General features: G+C 41.5%; 1 protein-coding gene across 1 annotated transcript in view; it reads left to right on the plus strand.

Annotated features, from left to right (window-relative positions):
- The window catches only part of XDH (xanthine dehydrogenase), a 48,561-nt gene that overhangs the window by 15,961 nt on the left and 7,231 nt on the right, over nt 1-25,369 (plus strand). The window contains exons 9-30 of the mRNA XM_053973050.1: nt 19-105; nt 2,806-2,947; nt 3,528-3,620; nt 4,573-4,724; nt 5,551-5,644; nt 6,453-6,562; nt 9,239-9,423; nt 10,200-10,368; nt 10,823-10,912; nt 11,598-11,767; nt 14,163-14,286; nt 14,676-14,795; nt 16,345-16,441; nt 17,430-17,554; nt 18,238-18,371; nt 19,825-19,912; nt 20,547-20,633; nt 21,900-22,091; nt 22,569-22,714; nt 23,299-23,380; nt 23,952-24,047; nt 24,781-24,909. Of these exons, the coding sequence (XP_053829025.1) occupies nt 19-105; nt 2,806-2,947; nt 3,528-3,620; nt 4,573-4,724; nt 5,551-5,644; nt 6,453-6,562; nt 9,239-9,423; nt 10,200-10,368; nt 10,823-10,912; nt 11,598-11,767; nt 14,163-14,286; nt 14,676-14,795; nt 16,345-16,441; nt 17,430-17,554; nt 18,238-18,371; nt 19,825-19,912; nt 20,547-20,633; nt 21,900-22,091; nt 22,569-22,714; nt 23,299-23,380; nt 23,952-24,047; nt 24,781-24,909 (2,712 nt within the window). The remainder of the gene's footprint in view (nt 1-18; nt 106-2,805; nt 2,948-3,527; nt 3,621-4,572; nt 4,725-5,550; nt 5,645-6,452; nt 6,563-9,238; nt 9,424-10,199; nt 10,369-10,822; nt 10,913-11,597; nt 11,768-14,162; nt 14,287-14,675; nt 14,796-16,344; nt 16,442-17,429; nt 17,555-18,237; nt 18,372-19,824; nt 19,913-20,546; nt 20,634-21,899; nt 22,092-22,568; nt 22,715-23,298; nt 23,381-23,951; nt 24,048-24,780; nt 24,910-25,369) is intronic.

Below are 25,369 nucleotides of genomic sequence, written 5' to 3' on the forward strand. Positions count from 1 at the left end.
GCATTTTTTCTGTCACAGACAATGACATCCTCCAGCCTGTTCAATTCTTCTGAGTTCCAGCCACTGGATCCTACACAGGAGCCAATCTTCCCACCAGAATTAATGGTAAGTTCATTCAGAAAGAAATAGCAGTGATATGTTGGTTTAGTTGTTCTGTGCAAGGTTTGAGTGACTCTGTCCTGAGGAAATGGCAGGGAAAAAATGGCTGCTAATGAGTGAAAATGCAAGGGCATGAATCCTTCCCTGTTTTATAAAACAGAAGGTGTTTGAGCCAGGGTGGTTTAAAAGAAATATGCAGGCCAGGTGCCTGCTCCAGCTGTCTGGCTTTCTTTCTGGTTCTCACCATATGTCTCTCTGCTCTTGGGTTGCCTTCCTTCCCAGTCACTGCCTGTCCGGGGGTGGAACAGAAGCTAAAATCCAAATGTCGATTTACTAGGTCAGATGTGAACTTCTGCATTAAATACAGATATAGCTGAGCATGTCTCCCTGTGTCCCCTTTATAGCGTAGGAAGAGAAGTAGGAACTTGTGGTGGTTTTGTATGGGAGGCATTCACAGAAGTGATGTAAAGTTTTTAGCTACTGGAAAGTTGTACATGTTTTCGTGAAAAACACATATTAAAGATGAAAGAAACTTGGGAATTTTTTCTTTCTTTTCTGGTTGGTAAAGAGGTAACAAGGGCTAGGCCATGGTTGGGTGGTGTTTGCTGCAGGCCCAGACCCTTTTCCTGGGGTTTCTGCCCCCATTTGGTTTTTTGGGTAGGGGAGGGGAGGCCACAGAGCCGATGTTGGGCTGTGGCTGCCATTTCTGACACCTTGATACTGCTGAGTGGGACTGAACTGGACCCCCTGGCCCCTAAGAGCAGCCCCAGGCTGGGCTGGCTTGGCCAAGATTCCATCACCATTAAAATTCACCCACAACCACCAGGCAGGGCAGAGGAAAGGCCATTGGGCTCCCCCTGGCCACATTTCCCACCACAAACTATCAACCCCAGCTGGGTGAGGTAACCATATACAAGCCCTGAACAAAATATTAACTCCTTCAATGCTTCAATCCTCCCTCGAGGGAGAGAAGGAAAAAAATGCAGACAAGGTAAAGGAATTCACAGAATGACCCGGTTGGAAGAGACCTTAAAGATTGAATCCAACCAACAACATGAAGGCACCGAAGTCAATGAAGAATCCCCAGATAGGAGAAATGAGGAGATACTTTTAGTTTTAGGCTGAAATTCTCTTGTAAAGATATGAAAAAAGACTCTTTTTCCTTACAGCACATAAAGGTATAGAGAGATGAAAGTATTCAAATTGTAGATATTGAGCAAAGGCCTCCATACTAAAGTAAGCAAATGTTGAAGTAATTGTAATTTTATGAAAAGTTTAAATGGAGAAAGAGAAAAAAGTACTAAAGATCTTGTGCCCTTAAGAAGAAAATAATTTCAGAAATAAATAATGAGAACTTTTGCCTTTAAACAACTCATTTTTAAAACAGCGCCCCATAAATTGACATGGCCCATAAACACAACTGTGAGAAAAACTTGTAGAAAATGAGAGGAATTTCATGATTGCAGATTTCTCCAGACAGCTGCTATTCGTAGAGAGGACCACAAGGTTTTCTTGTAGAGAAGTCTCAATAACATTAACAAAAAAGACTTCTCTCCCTAAGTAAACTAAAGAAAGACTATTTTAGAAGTAGTAAACTGATTTTGTTTCTTTACATTGTCATTGGGAAAGAAGAGATTGTGCCTTAAAGATGCCTTAAAGGTTTTTTTCTAATTCTTATTACTCTTCCTTTTAGTTACTATTAATAAACTTTTCTTCATACCCTTTTAATGTTTTAAACCTACTTTGCCTTTCTCCTAGTCCTACCTCACAATAAAAAATGAGTACACTAATAATTAACCAACACTAAACCCACCACACTCTTTAATACATAAACCATAAAATCTCAAATTAACAAACCAAAACCACTACAGGGTAGTATACGTAGAATACGTATCTCAAAGAGTTGTCTTTTCAAAAAACTCCCCTCACCGTAGTAGGATTAAAAGTTGGTTGGCTCACAATGACATTAAAAGTTAGGTAACATTAGTTTCTCTTCATGTTTCATTCCTGTCTTTTTCAGGGATCCTCCCCCCTAAGCAATGTGTCCCAGCCAGGAATCTAATCCAGCACATGATGCATCTACAGCTTCCTTCACATTTAACAACTGAAATTCAATCATTAATTCTGCTGCTGTACCCAGCTTAAATGTGTCATAAACTACAGCATGAATAGGTTCTCTTAGACCATAGCATAAGATAAATTCAGCTTGAGATAGGGCTCCTCTGTTTCTTCTCCTAGATGTTCTCCTACCCAAGGGTTGATTTCACATTTTCTTCAGTCACTGGGTGAAGTTGTTAAAAAGGGAATCAGAACCTGGCCTGGCAGGTTAATTGCAATTCATCAGTGCTAAAGCCTAACATTTTTGGATTGAGATGAGAATGGAAAACCCACTGAAGCAACTGGAGCCATGGGCATGTGCCAGAACCTTGGTCAGATGGAGCTTGCTGGCACAGATCTTGCTAGGGAGATGTAGCAGCAGGATGCACCTGGCAGTACCAGGAAGGGAAAACTTTTGTCAGCATGACTTTCATGACTGCTAGCAGAAGGATGGGAAATGGCAAACTGCCAACAACAGTGTGGATATCACAGCCCCCTGACAGTAACTCCTCTGATATGGAGCGCAGTGTGGCACAGGCATGGGCAGTATGTGAGCAGGGATTCTTGGCTCGATCTAGGGGCTGAGCTCTATCTGAATTCCCTCTGCAGACTCAGAGTAACAAACAGCAGAAGCAGATGTGTTTCAAAGGAGAGCGTGTGATGTGGATCCAGCCCACAACTCTCAATGAACTGGTGGCTCTCAAATCCCAGTACCCCAGTGCCAAACTCGTTGTGGGGAACACAGAAGTGGGTAAGAGAAAGAGCTGATGCTTATTATGAACAGTTGGAAAACCTTCCATTAAGTATTTTTGAGAACAGTGCAAATGGAAACCTCTTTCATGTCATAGCTTTTAAAAAGCTATTTGTTTTCAGGTTGTATGTAGGAAATATTTTCTTCTCAGGTAGATTAATCTCACAGTGAATGTTTTTCTCCATTCTTTGTTGTGCCAGGTGAAAAAATGCTAATCCAGATCTCCGAGCCTTTGTGCTGTTTTGTGTAATTTTGACAAGAGGGGAGTGACACAGCATAAAATGTCCCCATAATCAAATGAATTCAATTGTGAAAGCTGCATTTTGAAAGGACTTTTCAGTGAGAAAACTCTCAAGACTTGAAATCTTACTGCCTTCTCACACCAAATAGATACCTTTGCAAACATAAGTGCTGACGAGGCGAGTTGAGACATATTTAGTAATTCTGTTGTCTTGAACAACTCGTTCATGAAATAATTACTAAATATTGTAGGGTTTATTGTATTAATTTTCCTTTCTTGAAGGATTATGTACAGCAGTAGCCATGTCACACAAATACCAAACAGTATCTTTTCCTTAAGGTATCGAGATGAGGTTAAAGAACCTGCTGTATCCAGTGATAATAGCACCAGCATGGATCCCTGAAATGAATGCTGTTCAGCACACTGAAACAGGTGAGCAAAAAAGAGGCAGAACATCTGTGAGGTGAGTGGGGACTCCATGGAATAATAAAGAGGGTGTGAAGGAAAATCCCTAGATTAAAGATTGTTTTCTGTATGCATTATACCTTTCCCATGCAGGAAATCAAGTGACTGATATGTAAAAAAGTGAGCTGGGGATATTTAGCCTAGAGAAAAGGAGATTCAGGGGTGACCTTATCACTTTCTGCAATTCCTTGAAAGGAGAGTGTAGCAAGGTGGGAGTCAGTCTCTTCTCCCAGGTAATAAGTGACAGGATAAGAGGAAACTCCCTCAAGCTGTGCCAAGAGATGTTCAGATTGCCATCAGGAAGAATTTCTTCACTTGAAAGCATGGTCTAGCACTGGACTGGATTACCCATGGAGATAGTGGAGTCACCACCCCTGGAAGTGTTCAGGAAACGACTGGATGTGACTTTTAATGCTGTGGTTTAGCTGATGTGGTGGTGCTCAGTCAGAGGCTGGACTCTGTGATCTTTGGAAGTCTTTTCCAACCTTAACAATTCTATAATTCCATTGCCTTTAGCTTTGTGATGGAAATGGGTCAACCTTACAAATAGAAGTACCTAGGACAATTTAATGCATGTGGCCCAATGCCTGGTAGGATGTGCGGAAACTGGAAAGGAGATGGAGTTCACTTCTCAATGGACAAACTAATACCTAAAGGAGGCCAATATAGTTAATTATACACTAATGCAAAAGGGTGGTGTGTTACTGTCATGTGGGAGACAGCACCAGCATGAGCTGTGGTTTAAAGGTGAATTTTGTTCTGAGGATGTGATGTTTACATGCAGTGCATTCTAAATAGACTGGTGTAACTAAAGGTCTTATTGAGCTTAGTGGCATCTAAGCTTTGCAGACACAGTAACTGTCCTTCTCTACCTCAAACTTTTGGAGAACAACAATTATTTTCCTTTGTTTGTTTACAGGGGTCACCATTGGCGCTGCCTGTACCCTAAAGTCAGTAGAGGAGGTGATGAAAAAAGCAGTGGCAGACCTTCCTCCGTACAAAACAGAGATCTTCCAGGCTGTCCTGGAGCAGCTGCGCTGGTTTGCAGGGCCACAGATCAGGAATGTGGCTGTAAGTGACTCAGGAGCACCAGGGCCTGTAGTTAAAAGCTCAGTCTGAGGAGCTGCCCTGCCTCAAGAAGTGTTGGTGTGCTCCGTGCATCTCACAGTAGAATCTTTGCAAACCTTGGGAAAGAAACCAGTGCACAAAAATCAGCCGCAGAAAGTGGTGGGGTCTCTCAGCTGGTGTCTGTGCTGCACTGATGTCATGCATCTAGCAAGTGAGGGAAACGTGGCAGTTGTCCAGGTCTTCCATTGCTGTTATCACCAAGTAGGGGGAACTGTAGTGAGATATGACTGATTTAGCAAAAAAGGTATTTAGAGTGCTGGACAAACTTCAAAGAAGCAGGTGTGCATATATTGCCGTGACAACTAGGGCAGTCATAGTGTTAATGTATCAGATCTGGCAAATTGTCCCCTAGTTTTAAAGGGGAAGGTGTGTTCAAACTCCATGTGCTCTAAGAAAAAAAAAAAATCAAGCAAGCAGCTAAACCAACCTACCAAACAAGAACTTTTGCTCCACGAGACACTGTGCCCATGCATTTGTTTTGGAGCCAAAACCTTTGGTTCCTGATTGTTACTGAAAATACCCTTTTTAGTTTCATGGATCCTCCCTTAATAGCAGGTACAGTGATTGAATTTTGGCATGGTTGTGCATATGAGGTTTGAGCATAAGGTAGTCTTGATGCATTTACAAAACACTGTTCTAAATCTGTTTCAGCCAAATGTTAATATTGTCTGAGACAGCATCTGATTTAGTGGGGCTTAGGTTTTCCCAATTAAAGACCAAAAATTGCTTAGATTTTTAATAATTATCTGATGCGTTATTTTCACTCTAGGCTATTGGTGGGAACATAATGACAGCAAGCCCAATTTCTGACTTAAATCCTGTGTTAATGGCAAGTGGAAGCAAACTGACTTTGGTATCAAAAGGTAAGTTACTTATATTTCCCTGTGGCACTGAGGGGAGTGGGATAGTCAACAGCCCTCTGCCATGGGTTGTTAGGTCAGGCCAGAACTTAAAAGTGGAAATTAACATTATAAGTCTGAGTCTTGTGTTTTCACACTTTTTGAGCCTGAAGTCCTAAAGCTAGACCTAAGATTGACTTCCTAAAGAATTTTGAACTTCTGTGCCAGATGGAATCTCTGGTACTGTGTATATACTTACAGGCACGTCCTTGTGAAGAGCTGGTTGAAGATGTGTACTAATGAAAAATAATAGGTATTAAATAGTTTCTGTCACTGTCATACTTTTATCCTTCTGGTTTATTCAGATAAAGACTGAAACTTGGGGTTTTTTTCCTAAGAAGAAAGCCAAGCATCTCAGTTTTTATTTGCTCTTAGGAAAATTTTTTAAAAATAGGATCCTTTAAGTAAGTGGATTGTCCAGTCAGTGGACTGAGTACTGATTTGTGTGCAGTCTATGGAAAGGAGAAAGAGGGGGATTTCATTAGAGTGTTGGAAACTGGCTCGCCTGGAAGCTAAGCTTTAATTAAATAAAGAAGGAAGGGGAGGTCTCTTTGGTCAGTTCATGTGCAAAGAAAATTTAATATGTAGGCAGAAGCTGTTATAGATTCCATAAATACCAAAATAAATGTGAGAGAGATTTTCCTGATTTGGTGAGAGTGGAAAAATGAAATCAGATATCATATCAAGAGTGATTTGTGTGGTTTGAAGGCTTTTCTGCACATGCTCTTGCTATTCTTCATTTATTCACCATTGATGTGCCTTTGCTCTACAGAGGGCAAAAGGACGGTCACGATGGATGAGAAGTTTTTCACTGGCTACAGAAAGACAATAGTTAAGCCTGAAGAAATACTTCTCTCTGTTGAAATACCCTACAGCAAAAAGGTAAGTTTGTAAGAAAAAACTTTACTGTCTGTGGAGCTAAAATGCTGTTATTTAAGTGTTGTTTTCAAAGTTAGGCACCTTTTTCCTGACCGACTCCCAAATGCTTATGTAGTCCCAAGTGGACCAGGAAGCAAGTGAATTATTTGGAGAAAATTCAGCAGCACACTATTCTTCACAAGCAAGAGGAGCAGGGCTCTATGATAAAGTATGGTAAGCCCAAGAATTTTTCTACTGCAGGGAAGAGAAATTTCACTTTATTATCTGAACCTTTTTGAGTGCATTTGGTAATGATGAAAAGTGTCAAAATTATGTTCCCAGAGGTAGAAGTTCTGCTTGAAAAGCAGAACAGAAAAGGTTTTAGCAATTTCAGATGTAAAGTGAAGTTAATGTGCCAAAGATTCCTGCTTAATTCCTGTAAGCTGATACGGGAAATGAAATGGGGAAGAGTCTGTATGGATAAAAGGGAAGTTCAGTTTATGCATTCATGTCTTGCCAAGATGTAAACCACAAGGACTGACTGTTAGGGCATTTTGGCTATGTGGACTTGCAACTTCCAATGAGGCTGCACAACTTGCTTCAAATGGAACAATGACCACTTCTTGGCTGTAGCATCATAAACCACAACTGATTCAGTGCCTAAGAAGTAAAACTCCGCTTCTTCCTTTAGGGCTGAGAACATCAGACTGTAATTTTATGCTTGTGAAGGTGCTTACCTTCTTAGAGGTTGTGGCTCCAGGTCATAAGATGCAAGGATTTGCAGTATGGTAATGCAGTTTCTTTATAAATGGAAAACACTGATTTACTTGAAATGCCATTGAATTATGGGAGAGAACTAATAAATCCCTTGTCTATCCTCTGAATTTTTCCTATTTTACTACTAAAGGAACAAAATTGTTTTATGGTGGGTTTTCCATCTATTTCTGGGCAATCCTTCTTTGGACTTTTCATAAAAGTATCACTTTTTGCCAAAATGAGAAACATGGTTGAGGTTGCCAATGGAAAACACTGTATTCCTCCATCCATATAACAGCCTCATGACAATTTCACAAAACAAACAAATGTTTACAAGCAGCCCTAGGTTATATGCAGATGATTGATCTGAAAAACTGAAACAACTTTTGAACTCTCAACTTCATGGTTTCTCAGCTGATCTTTGCTCACAAACAAGGAGGCTGAAGTTCTTCAGGGCATGTCTGAAGGTGCTGGCATGTCACACGTTTCGTTTGAAACTGATGTTATGCCTTGCATTCTTGGAACTTGTCACACCAAGGGTAAGACTGGCCAAACAACAGAAAGAATTAACATGCTCTGTTGTCTGCCAAGAGACCCAGGCAGGCATGTGATGTGATGGTTCAGTTACCTACAGTCCAAGTGAGGAAAGGTCATGAGTGCCTTTCCTCCCACAGGATGCTGAATGAAGAAAATTAAGGTGTCCTGTGAGGAGTGAAGGCAATAATGCCCTCTTGTTGCAGTCATGTTATTGGAAATCTCTTGATTACACAGTAAGAGAGGAGGCTGCTTTTTCGCCTTCTTGAAAGCCAATTGTTTTAACAAGCAGAGTGGCAGAATGTCCTTGCTGGAAGGATGCTATTGATGCTCCTCTGCTATTATCTACTGCCTGCTGAGTAATTAGTTGAATTCAGGAAATGAAGCACACCCTTCAGTTATAGCTGCAGTATCAAGCCCTTGATGCACAAAAGGGGCCTCTTGTGAAACTGTTGCCATTGTCAAGAGGAGAGAAGTTGTTCTATCCAATAATGAAAGGATTGCTGTCCACTTCAGATTAGAAATTATTAATGAAGCAGACTGCTGTGCTGTGTGGAGTCACTTGGCTGAGCTATTAGAGAAGAAACTTGTCAGAAAGCTCTCCAGAAGGGCAGTGCAAAGACATCAGATCTGATTCCTCTCGTAGTCTGAAGGGTGCGGGAACAGCAATTTGTCCTCACCTGCTGTACAGGCAAGAGGACTGACCATGGTGTGACTCCAGGGTGTCACCATAAAATGGAGCATCCTGGTAGAGTGTTAATCTCATATTTAGAGCCACTCTTTATAAGAGAGCTGCTGAGTTTTGTGCACTACAGCTGCTGGTGCATTTACAAGAATTTCCTCACTCTGTGGAGACCAGGATAGTAACTGAGAATTCTATTTCCTGTAACAGATTAAATTTTATTTTATTAATTAGTCTGGTCTACTCTAGAACTGAGACACATTTGTGATTACTGATTTCAGCTCTTGCAGATTTCAAAGACTTCTGAAGGAAAGGGGTTTAGGATATGGATTTTACTGATGAGACTTCTAGTTTAGCACCCTGGGAGGAAGAAAAACTTGCTGAGAAACTGTAATTTTGTTTATGCACAAACAATCTGTCTTGGTTCTTCCTCTTGAAATATGGAAAAATGTGACAGGCACGAGCAGATCTCTGTCAAAGCTTGTTTCCCCCACAGTCCTAAGTTTGGTAACAACCACTGAACTGATACATTAGAATTAATCATTGAATTATATGAAAATAAACAGTGCTGCCTGAACACATCCTGCTTGGCTCTGCACAATGAATCAACCAGATACTGTTCCCTGGAATAGCTCATGCACATAGAGATAGGTTAAACAACTTGTCCACATTTACACTCCAAAGCATGCCAAGGAACTTGAATACAGAAATATTTTCCTGTTTTTCAGGGTGAATACTTCTCAGCTTTCAAGCAGGCTTCTCGTCGTGAGGATGACATTGCTATTGTGACCTGTGGGTTGAGAGTCCTGTTCCAAGATGGCACAAGCCGAGTGAAGGAGATAAAACTGAGCTATGGAGGAATGGCTCCTACCACTGTCCTGGCACTAAAAACTTGCAAGGAACTCACTGGCAGGTAGGAATTTTTCTGTGATAAAAACTGTCTAATAGAACTGTGCTGATTTTACAGGAGCAGTTTAAATATCTAAAACATCCTAAATCCTCTCTAAAAGTACATCAGAGGAGGAAGGGAAAGAAGTATAGTTATGCTTCTGCAGCAGTGTGTTTTGTCTAGCACCTTGCTTCCTCCAGTATGCCTTACCCTCAAAGATCCATGTCATTCTCTTATTCAGAGAGCCATTTTCTTGCCAAATTCACTCATCAGTTGAAGTGGACAGACGCTAGATGTGTTCATGACCTACAAAACTGGGTTCATTTAAAATTGGATGGAAAAATCAGTGCTTTTATCATGCAATAGCTTTGCCATATCTTTAGGGAAGGTAACAGGAGCCCAAGGTGAGAGCAAAGCACACACGTGCTATGAACAGATAGAACTGATGGCTGTTGCTTGACAGCTCATGGGAACAGCATGAAGCTGTGTCAGGGGAGGTTTAGGATGGATATCAGGGGAAAAGTTTCTTCACCCAGAGGGTGGTTGGGCAGTGCAACAGGCTCCCCAGGGCAGCGGTCACAGCACCAAGCCTGACAGAGTTGAAGAAGCATTTGGACAACAATCTCAGGCACACGGTGTGACCCTTGAGCTGTTCTGTGCAAGGCCAGGAGCTGGACTTGATGGTCCTGATGGGCCCCTTCCACTTCATCATATTCTGGGATTCTGTGTCAGAAGAGTTAGTCTGCCCTGGTGAATTTAGATCTGAACAAGGTCTCTGTGTCACCTCTGTTCCCTTGCAGAGACTGGAATGAGAAGCTGCTGCAGGATGCCTGCCGCTTACTGTCAGGTGAGATGGATCTGTCTCCTTCAGCTCCTGGAGGCATGGTGGATTTCCGACGCACGCTCACCCTCAGCTTCTTCTTCAAGTTCTACCTGACAGTCCTTCAGAAACTGAGCAAGAGTGGCACTGTGAGTGTTCCTTGGTTAGGCAGATTTGGGGAAGGAGAACCTCTCTGTACTGCTTTGGTGGGGAAGGCATGGGGAGGGTTCAGATTTGAGCAGAGTCCTGCCTGATGACAAAATCAATGCTGCAATAGCTGCCAGAGCTGCTCTACTGCTTGCATGACAGTGACTTGTTTATCTTCCCACTTGCTTCCTTGTGGCACCCTCCCATTGTGGTGGAAGGGTGTAGCTCTGTGGTTCACAGGATGATTCCTGGACTTCTCCCCTTTGCTGCATTACAAGAGGTCTTGTGGCTCTGTGGTTGTTCTTGGCACAGAGCATGAGCCTCGTTTGCCTTTAACTCGGTAGATTATGGATTACCTTAAGTGGGAGATGGAGAATGGAAACTATCCTGAGCTACTAGGGAATGTGAGAAAGGAGTTAGAAGGGAAGGTGATTTTCTTTAATATGTCTCTGGCAGAAAACTATGTGTGAGCCTGTCCCTTCAAACTACATCAGTGCTACAGAGCTATTTCACAAAGATCCCATTGCAAATGCCCAGCTCTTCCAAGTAAGTAGCAGCTTTCCCAAGTAAGTAGCAGTGCCAGCATGACATAGATGCAGGCTTTTCTGTAGCTCAAACTGTGCTTCTTATCTTCTTGTCTCCTTGACTATGGTCATCACATAAACTTTGATAATGCCATGCATGAATCTTGTATTTGGGTTTCAATCCTTTCCTCACGTTAGGATACTGTTCTTTCCTATTATTGCCCAAGAGAGCCCAAGCTTTCTCTGTTGCTGAGGGCTTTATAAAAATTGCTTTTCCTCCTGTACCCAGCTATATCCAAACTGAAACTCCCCTTCAGCTTTACCCAGTTATAGCCTGCCTTTCTTGGCGTCTCTCAGGCTTCACACTCAGGATGAATCTTCTTTCTTATTTCTGTTAGTGACCCATTCTCTTAAGCCTTGAGAGTAGAATAATTTCAGAACTTGAACTTTCTTATGCAAGATGTGAAATCAAACCCTTCCCTTCCGTAGCAATTTCAAAACCCAAACTACTTTAACTTCATTCCCTACAGCTCACCTCTGTGTAGTCACATCTTGTGGCATCTTGTTTACCTTCCTTTCACACAGGACTGAGCCCCCATCTCATTCCCCATTGAGCAGAATGTCTCACAGTGCCTTTTGCTCTCCCATCAATGCTTCCATCTCCTTCTACCCAAGCCAGCAGTAGTCAGCCATGTGTTTTACTGCAGGAAGTGCCCAAGGGGCAGGCTGTGGAAGATATGGTGGGCAGACCTCTGGTGCACGTTTCAGCAGCCAAACAAGCCAGTGGAGAAGCTGTGTACTGCGATGACATCCCTCACTATGAGAACGAGCTGTACCTAACGCTGGTGACCAGCACTAAGGCCCACGCTAAGATCCTGTGAGTGTCGCTTCTCCGTTCCAAACGTTGGAAGCATCCGGTGCCCGGTGGCTTAGAAAACATCAATCTGTCAGGGTGTGGGTGAGGGAAAGGTTTTGCTTAGGTGGGAACTCCAGTTCTTTGCACGTTGTTACACGGAGGCGAGCTCTGTGTGTGACAGCTGCCTTGCAAGTTTGCGTCACTGGGACTGTGAGGGAACCAACACCAAACTTTGGGCTTTGCTGAAGCACAAAAGCCCTCAGCCTGGGCCAAATTTTTTGCATTTCCCATTTCTTATACTCAGGAACGCAGGATTAAAAAGGAGCAGGGTAGGAGAGCACACAGAGGTTGGGATGTCATTTTAATCACTAACCAGAGTATGCAGCTTGAAGATTCTCCTCTCTGCCTGAAAAATTAGGTTATAAGATGCAATTCTACCAGCTCTCCTGCTGTTGAATCAGCTGTGGGCACTGGGGTTTGCCTTGCACGGTGCTTGCCTGCACTGGCGCTCTGATCAAGCCCTGCACAAAAGTCATTTGTGAATTGACTTCAGCTGTGAGGTGTAGCCCTGTTTGTGCTTGGCTGTAGCAAGGTGGACAGGTCAGTATTTGGAAGTGCAGCTGTCTCAGAAGACATCTTGTCTATCCAGGGCATGACTGGTACCTAATTGATAACAGTAGTGAATAACCAACTCTGAAAGGCCAATCCTGGCAGTAAATGCCATCTACATTCTCATCTGAATTTTAATGCTGTCATATTGCAGGACTGGCTGCCCCCACAAACCCTAATTTTGTTTATATGGTGATGGTTCTGCAGGCTCTCATCTGCCCTCAGCTGCTTTGATGTGGGACACTCTGTGTTACACTGGCTCGTGTCATCCTTGCAATGTGCTGTTCATTCCTTAGGCAACACTTCCTGCCTAGTTAGGCTTCCTGTCCAGAGCTTTCCCATTGTGGTGTGGGCAGCATGGTGGTCATGGATGCACAGATGTAGTAATTGACTCCCAGGTTATGAAAGAAACTGCTCTGTTATTCATAGTTAATTTTTAGGTGTTGCAATGTGCAATGCAGACACTTAAGTGGTGTTACAACCACCAGGGCAGATGGAGAGATAGAGAAGGCATCACATCCATGCCTGTGACCACAACATGCAGTGTTTTCTAGAAGTTGCTGTACACATTCTCTTGCATTTACATTGTGTACACATATTTCAGGCTGCAAGCCTGTAGCATTCTGTAGAGGAAGTAGTAGAATATTTAATCAGGGGACAAAAGTATCTCAACCTATGATTTTGGCAGTCAAAATATCGACTCTGAAAATTTCCACTTCATCCAAGCCAGATTTTGAGCACCAAGTGTAAATCAGACACCAGCTGCCTCTGCATTTGTAACTAAGAGAAAGTGTTAGGGGGTTGTTTCTGAGCTACTGCTGGAGAAACACAGGAAAGAGAACTTCCCAAAGAAAAATAGCATTTTGAGTTCCTGCTGTCTAGGGGTTCATGTGGGAAAGTTCATTCATACATTTAATGTCTTTTTTTTAAAAGTCTATGGCTCACTGGAATGTATTAACAGCTGCTTTCAGGCACAGTTTATATCAAAGTTTTAGGAATCTAAAGTTGCTGAAAAAATTGCAGCAATTTACAGAAGGCAATAAATCATTCAGTCAGCAAAATCAAAGCCTCAGCTCTTCTATTCACAACTGTTTCTCTGTAAAGCCAATGTACAGAATATTACAAAAGGATCCTGAAAGTCTTTTGTAATATAGTTTTACTAAGTTCTCCATATAAAAATTAAATTATATTGCCCTTTTTTAATTATTTTGTCACTGCATTTTAAATCTATGTATGATTGAAGCAGAAAAGCATTTTGGTTAGATACTTCTTTTGCTGATTACCGAAGAAAGCCTTTCATGAAGGTTTTTGTCTTTTTGAGTATCACTTCTTTTGCATCCCCTTAAAAGCCCTGAAGCTTCCTTATGATTGATCCTCTCCCTGACTCACCCATGGCAGATGATACATGTCTGCACTTAAATTTCATATTTATCCATATTCTTGCCTTTATGGCGAGAATCATGGCAGCTAAGAAAACAGTGGAGGCGCAGCATCACTAGCACCAACTCATCATCAAAGAATCTTTAGTACATGTGGCAACTGGATCATGTTCAGATATGTCTTAGGTAAAAGATGTATGACATAGTCCAAAGAAGCAGGATGGTGATCAGTCTCACAGTCAGGATTAGCATTTTCATATAGATCCCAAATTATTTTAGTCTCATATGTTATGCTGTCACAGTCTCACATGATAGTCATGTGGCATAGCCAAACTCAAGGAAATATGGCCTGAATTTGTATTGGAATCTCATAATTGCTTACACAAAGAAAAAATGAGAAATAACACTGTTTCTCTTTCTTTCCTTAGTTCTGTAGATGCATCTGAAGCTCAGAGTGTTCCTGGGTTTGTGTGTTTCGTCTCGGCCAAGGATGTTCCTGGCAGTAACATCACTGGCATCGCTAATGATGAGACTGTCTTTGCTAAGGATGTGGTATGTAGCTAAAAACGGCCTTTTTCAATCATGCTGCTTGGGATATAGCACTTTTCATACTGTCCAGTCAAGTCCTCTACCTTATACAGAGATAGTTCTAACTGCACTGGGGTCAATAGAAATCCTGGTGCCAAATTCAGTAAGGCCCAAGTCCCTTTGCCCTGTGCCCCTCTCCTGTTACCTCCACAATTCTTCTCTAAGCTGCAGCCCCCTGGGACAGGCTCACTCTCTCAGTTGCTGTCCAGATTTGCTTGGGATTTTTTTCCCTGGGCTGTTTTTTAATGGACTAGTCTGAACAAACTGCATAAAAGGAATAAAGAATTATCATGAGTCTCTCATCACTGCAAACACACACCGAAAATGATGGTGGGTCCCAATCTTGCCTGTAGGTCACCTGTGTGGGTCATATCATTGGTGCAGTCCTTGCAGACACACAGGAACATTCCAGAAGAGCAGCTAAAGCTGTGAAGATTAAGTATGAGGAACTTCAACCTATTGTCACAATTCAGGTAAGATGGCTCAGTTCTGCATCTGCAGTTGGCTTGGGACCCCTTGCTCTCTAGTTCTGTTCTCACACACGTTGTTACTCAACCCCACGTTTTGTTTGTGTTTGTGGGTGCAGCAGGATACTGATGGAAGGAATAATTTCTGTATTTAAATATAAAGAAGGTACATCTTTGGTGCTCTACTGATTTAGAGTACATGAACTTTTCCTGTGCTATTTAAAGCTGAAACAAATAAACCAAGCTTGGGGAGATAATATTGTGCTCAACAGAAAATTGTTTGAATAAACAAGGTTACTGTGAGTTACATTCTTACCCACAGAGGCTTGCTTGTAATATTCTCAGGTGTGACCCTGCGGGCTTCATTGATATCCATTCCCTCTTCATTCTCTCATTTATAACAAGAAATAATAAGGTGTGAAAATGTCTTTTCTAGCTCTGTCACTGCACTGCTTCTCTGAGATTTCTGCAGACCACTTGTCTAGTTTCTAAGCTGATGAAATTAATGTTTGGGAGTTCATTTCCTGCTGTGAACTGTATGGACACAGTCCTTAAGTGGTTTTTCTCAAAGCTGAAGAAATTAATATCAACAATGTATGATTATTTCATGCTTTTTTAACTAGAAAATTTGCTAACAAGATCTCCTTATGAGATATTAAAAGCAAATGATAATATCTACACAGCATTCATTTCTAGAAATGAGAAAGGAAAATGTATGAAGCCATTTTAGTGGAGAAATTAGAAACACAGAATTCTAATGAAATGTTTTTAATATTTCATATCATGTATTTTGTAATGTGAATTGTATTCATGCAAGTAGAGTTTGTGCACTGTCTCATGCAGACATTGGTACTGTCATCTGAGGACACAGATTTTGGGTTGTTTGTGTGATTTGTGGACTAACAAACAACATGTGAGACCTTTGCCTTTTCTGAGGCTTTTTAGTTGTTCATTCAACCAGGGAACATGAGAGTTCCAAAAACGTGCTGGCTTTTTTTTTTTTTTTTTTTGTTTTGTTGCTTGATATTTGGTAGGGGGTTGGTTGTTTTCATTATGGAAAGCTTCAGTTTTGGCAAAAGGAAAACGCCTTTGTTAAAATTCCCTTATATACTTCCCTGTATATTAGCTCAGAAGTTAACTACTTCTGCAGTTCTTATCTGAGAGGTTTCATTTTCTCTCTCTCCTTTTTTTTTTTTTTTTTTTTTTGTGTTTTGGTTTGGGTTTTTTTTTTTCCCCTTTCTCCCACCTTACGGGCTACAGACAAGAGTTAATATAAGTTATAGCTCTGGTGGTTACTGACCTTAAGGTTCTGGGTCCACAATGTCAAATGAGTCACAAGGAGTACCTTAAGATTGTCCAATTATGGTCGTTGTGAAATTGCTTTGTTGCCAAAAATTATTTTGTATTGCTTTTAGTCAAGTCTCTTGGCTACTACCTTAGAAAGTGTCTGATAAGTTCTTGTGCTTTTTATCTTGGATATTTCTTCTTCAGTTAGAGAAAGGTTTGATTTCATTCCACTGAGACAAAAATGTCATTGTATGATTCTGTCTTCTAGGAAGCGATTGAGAAACAATCTTTCTTTAAGGATATAAAGAGGATTAATAAGGGAGATGTGAAGAAAGGATTTGAAGAATCTGATCACATTTTGGAAGGTGAGAATAAGCATTAAAAATACTTTTAAAATAGTATTGTTTCTGACAAAAGAATTCAAGCTGTCAGCCTCCTTTTTTGCATATGATACTGAGAGTAAGGCTTGCAGGACTAAATTAATTTAATATAAAGTTCTAGACTGATATACAAATTTTATTGTTTCAAAGGGACCTGGATGTTGCCAGCTGAGCCCCCAGAAAACACTCTTTTTTTTTCCATGAAAGGACATGTTTTTCTTGAGCAATTATTCTACAAAGTGGGTTTTTTTTTTCCCCTTTCCTGAAATTCTTCCCTGTCCAGACCATAGTCTGGTCTAAATCTTATAGACAGCCAATTTCCTTTAATCTGGTGTATGGCTGTATCTTAGGCAAATGGGCCACAATTAACAGATCAGGGCCATGACTGAGACAGGAGATTGCTTCTGACATTTAATTGTGTGTAGCATGACTGGAAATTGTACCCTCAGCACTGCCAGGTAAGATGTCCTGGAAAGAGCCTCATGCAGTGATAGAGAGTTGATTCCCAGTTAGATCATCTTGAGGCATTTTGGGTTTCTATTTTTGTTCTCCTGTTTCAAAGTCTGTAACCTTGTATTTTATCTACTCAGCTAGACTATACTTGAATTATTTTTATTCTTATCTCAGTGGTGTTCTTGAGGCAGTCTTGAAAGGCACCAAATACTGCATTTTCAGAGATGCTGGATCAATGGCATGGTGCACAGACTTATTTTTGAAATGCCAGCCACTTATGTTTTATAATTAAGATTTATAGAAAGTGGAAAGGAAGCCTGTCTGGAATTTTCATTGTGTTTTGTTGTTTTGTTTTGAGTTTTTTTGCTGTTTTTTAAACATTGAACCAGAAGTGTCAATTTTAGAGCAAGTGATATCCAGTGCTGGGCAAAGCATTGGGTTGTCGCTTAACACATGTACAGAAGGCAGTAGATTGAAGACAACATGTGATGGGTGACACCTTATAACACCAATTTTCTAGGAGAGATGTACCTTGGTGGTCAGGAACATTTCTACCTGGAAACTCACTGTACTTTGGCTGTGCCAAAGGGAGAAGATGGTGAGATGGAACTCTTTGTGTCAACCCAAAACCCAATGAAGACACAGGTACTTCTCATTAACCTGGTGCCTAAAAGGCATTTGCTTCTCAGTTTCAGACTAGATGAATGGTTGTTTTATAGTTCCTCTTATTTTATTCTTCCATTAAAAACCACACAGGCTTAGAGCTGGGTATGGGATCTATAGTCCTTATCCATCCCGCTGGAGTCCTGAATCTCCTTCCAGCTGACAGATATTTCTGTTGGTAACACATCTTTGTTAAGAGGGATTACATGCTTGGCCCTTTCTGGAGAGAGTCCCAGCTGCTCAGGAGACACGATGCTTGAATGACACATCAGAGAGGTGGTGAAACCACTGGCTGTACACCAACTCTCCCATTCCGTGAGGTTGGCTATTGGCAGCATGCAGTGTCCTTTGCCTGTTTACTGCTCACCAAGACCATCCAAAAGTCTCTCAGTGCAGTGAAGGTGGTATGGATGTCAAATCCTGTTCTAAACGTGACCTATGTCTTGGTAATCTCATCTTGTGTCAGTCTTTTCCTGAATCTGGCCCTGTGTGCTGCAGCACTGTGCCTTTTCCCCTCAGAGATCAAATGCTGGGCTTATTGGCTCCAATTGCATCAAATCCAATATTTGTACTGTTGAAATGGTTTCAGGAAGGCAATGTGTTGGCATTTAGTTCTTAACACCAGCTGAGCTCCCTACATGTTTGGTTGTTTTGTTTTTCTTTAGGAGTTTGCTGCTAATGCACTGGGAGTGCCTTCAAATCGGGTTGTGGTTCGAGTGAAAAGAATGGGAGGAGGATTTGGAGGAAAAGAGACTAGGAGTACTATTTTGACATCTGTAGTAGCTGTTGCAGCCTTCAAGTAAGTTTGGGTGTGGAGGAAGAGGTATTTTTTTCCTTCAGACTGTCCCAGGCTGCCTCTTTCTGGAGCACCATTTTTGCTGGAACACTTTCGATACTCTGTGTGTCTTCTTACTGTACAACTTATAGCAAGCTTGGGATTTCCCAAAGGAGGTGTCTAATGGGTTCTTAGCTGGTAGGAGGGATTGAACCTGCCCAGAGAGACTAAGTTTATGTGGGAATGTCAGCTTTTAATAAGAAAGGGGGAAAAAACCTCCTTATTCTTTACTCCTTTGGTGCTCTCTGAAAACTCTTGGATCTTAATATTTTTGCCTTTCCCCCTCACTTCATCCCAAATAATTTTGAAATCCAGCACCAGCCTTTTTTTTTTTTGTTTTTGTTTTGGTTTTTTTTTTCCTGTTTAATAGAGGTATGAGAATCTCTTTGTTCAAAACTCTACTATACCAGTCTTGCATCATTATAGGTCTCCTCTTCTGCATACTCTCTCTTGGGATTTTTTCCTAGGAATGGTGGCAGGTCATGGAACCCACACTTTTAAAACCCCTAAAAGCTCAGGGAATTAACCTAGGCTGCAACCATTTGTAAAGAGAAGATTGGAAATGTGTTCCTGGTTTCAGGAGTTTTGCTGTGGGCTCATGTTTAACTGTGCAGGTTTTGGGTGGCCATGGCCTCTGAGGTGACATTTCTGCCCTGCCTGTACCCTGCCCTTTGCAGTACTGCCCTTGCTGGCAGAGCTGGAGGGATCTTGCAACACAGCAGCAGTTTGATACAATATCTTTGGACAAGGACAGGCGAAATTAAACTCTGTTTTTAAATTTACTTTATTTTTTTTCTGTCTGAGCAAACAATCTGGTTTCTTGAATTAATCAGTAATACATTTGCATTCTTTTCTTTATCTCCGCCAGCTAAACCACTGTTTGACATCCTACAGGCTACAAAAATAAGATATATGACATTCGCTAGGTACTGGTACAACCTGAAGACAGGCACTTGGAAGGCAAAATTGTTAGAAAATTAAGAACCACTCCTACTCCCCCCCCTTGTTTTCCTCCTTGGTAATAAATAAGCAAATAAAAAACAAGGTTAAATTTAAGGGTAGTTAGTACTTAGCATTATTATATAATTCCTATGGCATTGTCTTTTTCAAAGCCAAAAGAGTGCCTTGAGAAATAGTCTGGAAAACAGTGATTGCTCAGTTATTAACATCTATCTGTAAAAGAAATTATCCTTTTTTTAATATAAGAGTCTTTGCAAGAGTTTTCACAAACAGGTCCCAGCTTTGGAGATGTTTATTTTTTTTACTCAATCTTGCCATTTTCTTAAGAGTAAAATATATGAACCAAGCAGTTTACCCTTACCTGTCCATTGGTACCCTGGAAAGACAAAAAGCCTTGTTCTGCAAGAACTGTATTGTGCATTTCAGGCTTTGCCTAAAAACCTGTGTTCTTTCACAGAACTGGCCGTGCAGTGCGGTGCATGCTGGATCGAGATGAGGACATGCTGATAAGTGGTGGGAGGCACCCCTTCCTGGGGAGGTACAAGGTATGAACACACCTAAGAAGGGTCCATGTGGTCTCAGTGCTGTCCCCTGAGACATCAGAGAGCAGTAAGATATTGTGAAAAAACACTGCTATGGTCGTTTCACTGCTGATCTCCCCCGCTGCAAATGGGCCAGGTCCGATGGGCTGTAGCATTTTTCCTGTTAAAGTGCTACAGAAGTTACTTTGGCTTGGATGGTTCCCTTCTTGTGACCTCAGCATAAATAACTCTGCCTTCCTTGCAACCAAGACTTTGACCCTGCTGACAATCATATTTCTTTTAGAGGCTCGCCCATTCCTGTAAAGCATCATTTACACAGCAATGTGCTTGGTTAACTTGCTTTCTGTTTCAATCCCCCTCCAACTGCTGCTGGTTTTGAAAGCAAAAACCTGTTAAGGAAATTGTGGCTGTGGTAAGCGGCCAGCACTAAATTTAGAAGAGTTCTCTGGAACAAGATTGACACATGCATGAACCCTTTACTGGGGAACTTCCTCAGCTGCTGGCTGTGTCTGCTCCATGCTGCACTGGGGACAGTCAGCCCTCTTTACTTGTGTGAGATCCATTCAGTTTTTGGAGGCAAGCACAAACCAGAACATTTTGTAGAAAACTGATTACTGAGGAGACACTCTCTTGACAGGTTGGCTTCATGAAGAATGGGAAAGTCAAGAGTCTGGAGGTGTCATACTACAGCAATGGGGGCAACTCTGTAGACCTCTCTCTTGGTGTAAGTAAAATTTTCTGTTGGCTAATTAAGCAGAAGGTGTGTTTCCGTGCAGCCTTCTGCTCTGCCTTCAGAGAGCTGTTGTCTACAGCATTGATTGCACATGCAGCTCTTTGACATGACTGAAAACAGATTTTGAAGGGCTTTTGGAGCTTCTATAAATGCTCTGTGAGCCAACTGACCTGCCTTGGCATGTGCCACATAATTCTTATGGATGCTGTAATAACTTAGATTGAGTTAACGGGTCAGGAATGTTTGCTTTGCATTACAGAGGGCTGTGATGGAAAAGTTGTTGCACAATGCAAGATGGCTGATAGATCCCCAGCTCTGGGGAAAGACAGTTCCTTGGGAAAAGAAGCATCCCAGTCAATAGGTTGATCAGGGCAGGGTGCCTAAATCAATAAGCTTGTAAAGGACTGGCTAAAGCCAACACTGTGTTCACAAGCAGTAATGACAAAAAATGGGCCCAAGTTCCGAGTTTGTCTCCAAGAAGTTTTGCACTGATGAGCAAAAAACTCTCCTTTTCTGTCATGTGAGTGACCAACTCAATAGCCTAGTGTCTCTCAGGTTTATTCTAGCTCACTTTCTCCAGTCCGCCTGGTTGAGAGCACATCCTATGTAATTGTCTTTTTGACTATGTCTGAATCGGGGGACTGGAAATTGCTCCATGTAGAGATAAGGTTTGGTTGTGTGTAATGTCCTCTCAGTGCTATTGCTGGAAGAGAAGTCTGGAAACACAAGCCAGAAAGAAGTTCTGGCCCTTTCCCAGTGTGGACAAGAAGTGGACAAAGATCTCAAATCTTGCAGTTCAGTAGTTACTGAAAATGTTTTTCATATGTTTGCCCTTCCTGCCATAGCCCAGTGCTGAGTCACTTTTCCAGTAACAGATTACTCAATATAGTGAAAAGAAAACTCTGTTTCTTCCTGACAGATAATGGCATTTACAAACAGTTTGACTTAGCATGAGCCTAGGGCCAAAAAAGGACTTTGAAGCTCAACCTGTCCCAGAGCCATAAGAGTCAACAGAGAAATGTGCTTATTGTCCTGTTGTTCAGGAGGACACCACTTGACATTCCATTGTACCTGGGAGGCAGTTCTGGCTGCACTTCAGTGCTCATCCAGCTGTGTTGACTGCACTACTGCAGGGTGCTAGAGAAGGTGCTGATTGTAAATTAGCTTCAGTGCTTCCAGTCTGGTTTTGGCATTGGTGAGAAATCTGACATCCAGTTAATGTAAAGTGTGTCCACCTCCATTCCTTTTCTTCACTAGGTAATGGACAGAGCCCTGTTACACTTGGACAACTCCTATAACATCCCCAATGTCAGCAGCATGGGCATCGTTTGCAAGACCAACTTGCCTTCCAACACAGCCTTCCGTGGCTTTGGAGGGCCCCAGGGAATGATGATTGCTGAGTGCTGGATGAGTGACATTGCTCAGAAGTGTGGCCTGCCACCTGAGGAGGTACAGACCTGCTGACACCTTCCAGGGTAGTGCTGCCTTTGAACAAGCTCTGAGAACTGCATCAGCCACACAAGATTTTTAAGCATAAGAACTTTTGCTTCATTTTTGCTGGGCTCCCAGCAGGATCTCAAACTTGTGTGACAGGATACATTCTAGCATGGATTATCTTCTGTTTAATTAAATTCCTCAATTTTGTAACATCTTCTTTAAGGATAGATATTAAAAAGAAGACAGTCCAAAAGCACCAGGTACTTTAATCTTACTGACAATGTGCTTTAAGTCCCAATCTCTGAGAATTTCCAGCCTTAAAGTCTTAGTTCATGTTTTACCATAACAGATATGTTTGTTAATTGTTCTTCTCCTTGGCTCTTTGTAGAAAGAGCAAAGGAGTAAAATCAGGAACCAACACACTTTAGGTCTCATCCCTCCTTGTCTGAAGCATTAAACTTAGCCTGTCCTTTCTGTGTCTCTGGGAAGGTGAGGAAGCTCAATCTCTACCACGAAGGAGACACAACTCATTTTAACCAAAAGCTGGAGGGATTTACTCTAGGAAGATGCTGGGATGAATGTTTGTCCAGCTCCAGCTATCACAGCAGGAAGAAACTGATTGAAGAATTCAACAAGTAGGTGCCCTGGAGCTGTCTTGTCACTGGGTGTACCTGTTGCCTACTAACTTCTAAAGTTCTCTTAGCAACTTGAGTGATGTGAAGTCACACCTTATATTTGCAGACTGTCTTCTAAATATTTCTCCTTTTGAAATCCCTTTATGCTCACCGGCAGAGGAAAAGTCTATCAGTGAGCTGGTAGCATAAATAAGGCCAGAATCAGACCTAGCATGATGTGATTTTGTAAATGAACTGTAGCAAAGAAGAGGGAGTCTTTGAAGTCCAGCTAGGATTTTCACATGACTATCAAGGCAATCTGTTTATGCTTCCCTCTGCCTCATAGACTTTTTTAGTTGGTTTTGTATATGCAACTGAACAGTTAATAGTATGGACAACTGCTTCTATAATACTTGCAGAAAGCATCTTCAGTTGCAATTCTTGTTGGAACACACAAAGCCTTTCTTTAATACAAATTAGTGATTAACTCAGTCTATATCAGAGTCAGGTATTTAATTTCCATTTGATGCACAGTCAGAGGGAAGCACAGTATTGATTTATGATAAAAGGCTCATGTGTATGTGAATAATGTTCTTTCCTTGCAGGCAGAACCGCTGGAAAAAGAGAGGCATGAGCATCATTCCTACCAAATTTGGCATCAGTTTCACTGTCCCATTTCTGAACCAGGTCTGTAAATGTCATTTGCCCTTTCACTAGAGAAGCTGGATTTAATGCTGCCTCCCCCAGGCCCTCCTCCATTTGTACCAAGCTGGAGCTTCTTGAAGAAGTAGTAAATTAGTTAAGAAAGAACACACATTTTTCAAGCCAAAATGAGCACCACAACAGTTTCCAGTTTATATTGTCCAAAAGACACCACAATATAGCTGCATTTTCATGGTATTGTGTTAGGTTGATTTACCTGCCTTTCTCAATAGTAGTAACACTGCTCCTGTGTAGGAGGTGATTTGATGGACTGTCAGTGGTGTTTGAAATTTGAGATGACGGGTACATCTGTGTTTCACAGGGGCAGGATTGGATTACTTCACCTGCTTTCGGAGCTGAAAATACTGACTGGGGTTTGTTATGTCATTGGAACTTCTAGTGAGTTGGTGAGACTAAACCAAACTCACCTCAACTGTAAACAAGTGACTTCAGTTGCACCAAATAACAACCTTAGTCTAGTTCTAAATGAATTCTCTCTGTAGCCTGCTAAATACTCCACTAGTTAATTTATGATGATTAATGTTCCCTGTTGTAGGCTGGAGCTCTGGTCCATGTGTATACAGATGGCTCTGTGTTACTTACACATGGGGGGACTGAGATGGGTCAAGGACTTCACACCAAAATGATTCAGGTAATAATGAGTCTGGGCTTAACTGAATAAGTCATCTTTTCAGGACAATTACGCTCTCCCTACAGTGTTGCCTCAGGCACCTTGACACTTCCTCCTGTGCATGCAGAGAGTAACAAATTGGACTGATTCCTCTTCATTGTTTGAGCAGCATTGCTAGATTTCCAGAGTATTATCACAATTGAGTATTAGAATTAGATTCTTCAGTTTAAATCTCATTATGTAAATACTGCAGGTTATGCTTACAGTTTAACTATTTTGGCAATTTCAGTTCACCCCATAAAGGTACAGTTTCCATCCATTTTATACAAAAATTAGTTGTATTGAAAACATATATTTCTGCATATGCTAATGCTTTTGTAGTTTAAAAGGCTCAAGGGAGTAACTAACATTCCTTTGGCAGGAAAACGGAAGAAAAATTTCATAGGGCTTTTGAACTTCTGATTCTTTTAACTGTTGAGAGAAGAATTTAGTCTCATAATAGGGAAGTGAATGTCTATCATTGTGGCAAAAGTGTATGTGTTCACACACATTCAGTCTGTGAAATTCAAATATAACAGTGTTCTGGCTAGTTCTCAGTCACTGGAACAATTCAGTCTGCAGATCTGCAGGGAAAATGAAGTTTATGGTGGGAGAGGGTAGAGGTTGCAGTGTGGGTCCTGGCAGTGCGAGTAATGACAGGCAATGCTCATGGATAAGAAGCGCTGCTTACCAAATGTTTACCTTTGCTTCACAGGTTGCTAGCAGGGCCCTGGGAGTCCCCACCTCCAAAATCTACATCAGTGAGACCAGCACAAACACTGTCCCAAACACGTCCCCGACAGCCGCTTCAGTCAGTGCAGACATCAATGGAATGGCCGTCTATGTATGGGAGCTGAATTATTTAAAGGAGTGGGTTACAAGGGAGGGCTCCAGGACATGAAAAGTTGGCCTGTACTTATCTGTTGTTGCTTAAGGAAAATAACCATCAAAAGGCAGTTCCAGTGTAAGGATGTCTCATAAAGTTACCTGGCATAGCTAGGAGTGGCATTAGATTGTGAATTCCTATATTTTTTCAAGTTATTCAAAACTCTCCTTCACTCCTTTGGCAGCTCTAAAATTAGAGTATTTGGGATTGCTCAAAATGAGCAGAACAAAGCATCCATTTAAATAGCCAGCTTCAAAGTAATTAATACAGCCTTATCTATAACAAATGTATTTTGCTGCATGTATTAATAGCAATTGGTTTGAGAGCTGTGCTCCACAAGCTTTAACTGTTGATCAGCTCAGAGCAAATGTTCTGCTGTAGCACTGGCATGGCCATGGCTGTCTGCCATGGTGGAGTT

Source organism: Vidua macroura, chromosome 3 (genome assembly GCF_024509145.1).
Source record: "Vidua macroura isolate BioBank_ID:100142 chromosome 3, ASM2450914v1, whole genome shotgun sequence".
NCBI lineage: Eukaryota > Metazoa > Chordata > Aves > Passeriformes > Viduidae > Vidua > Vidua macroura.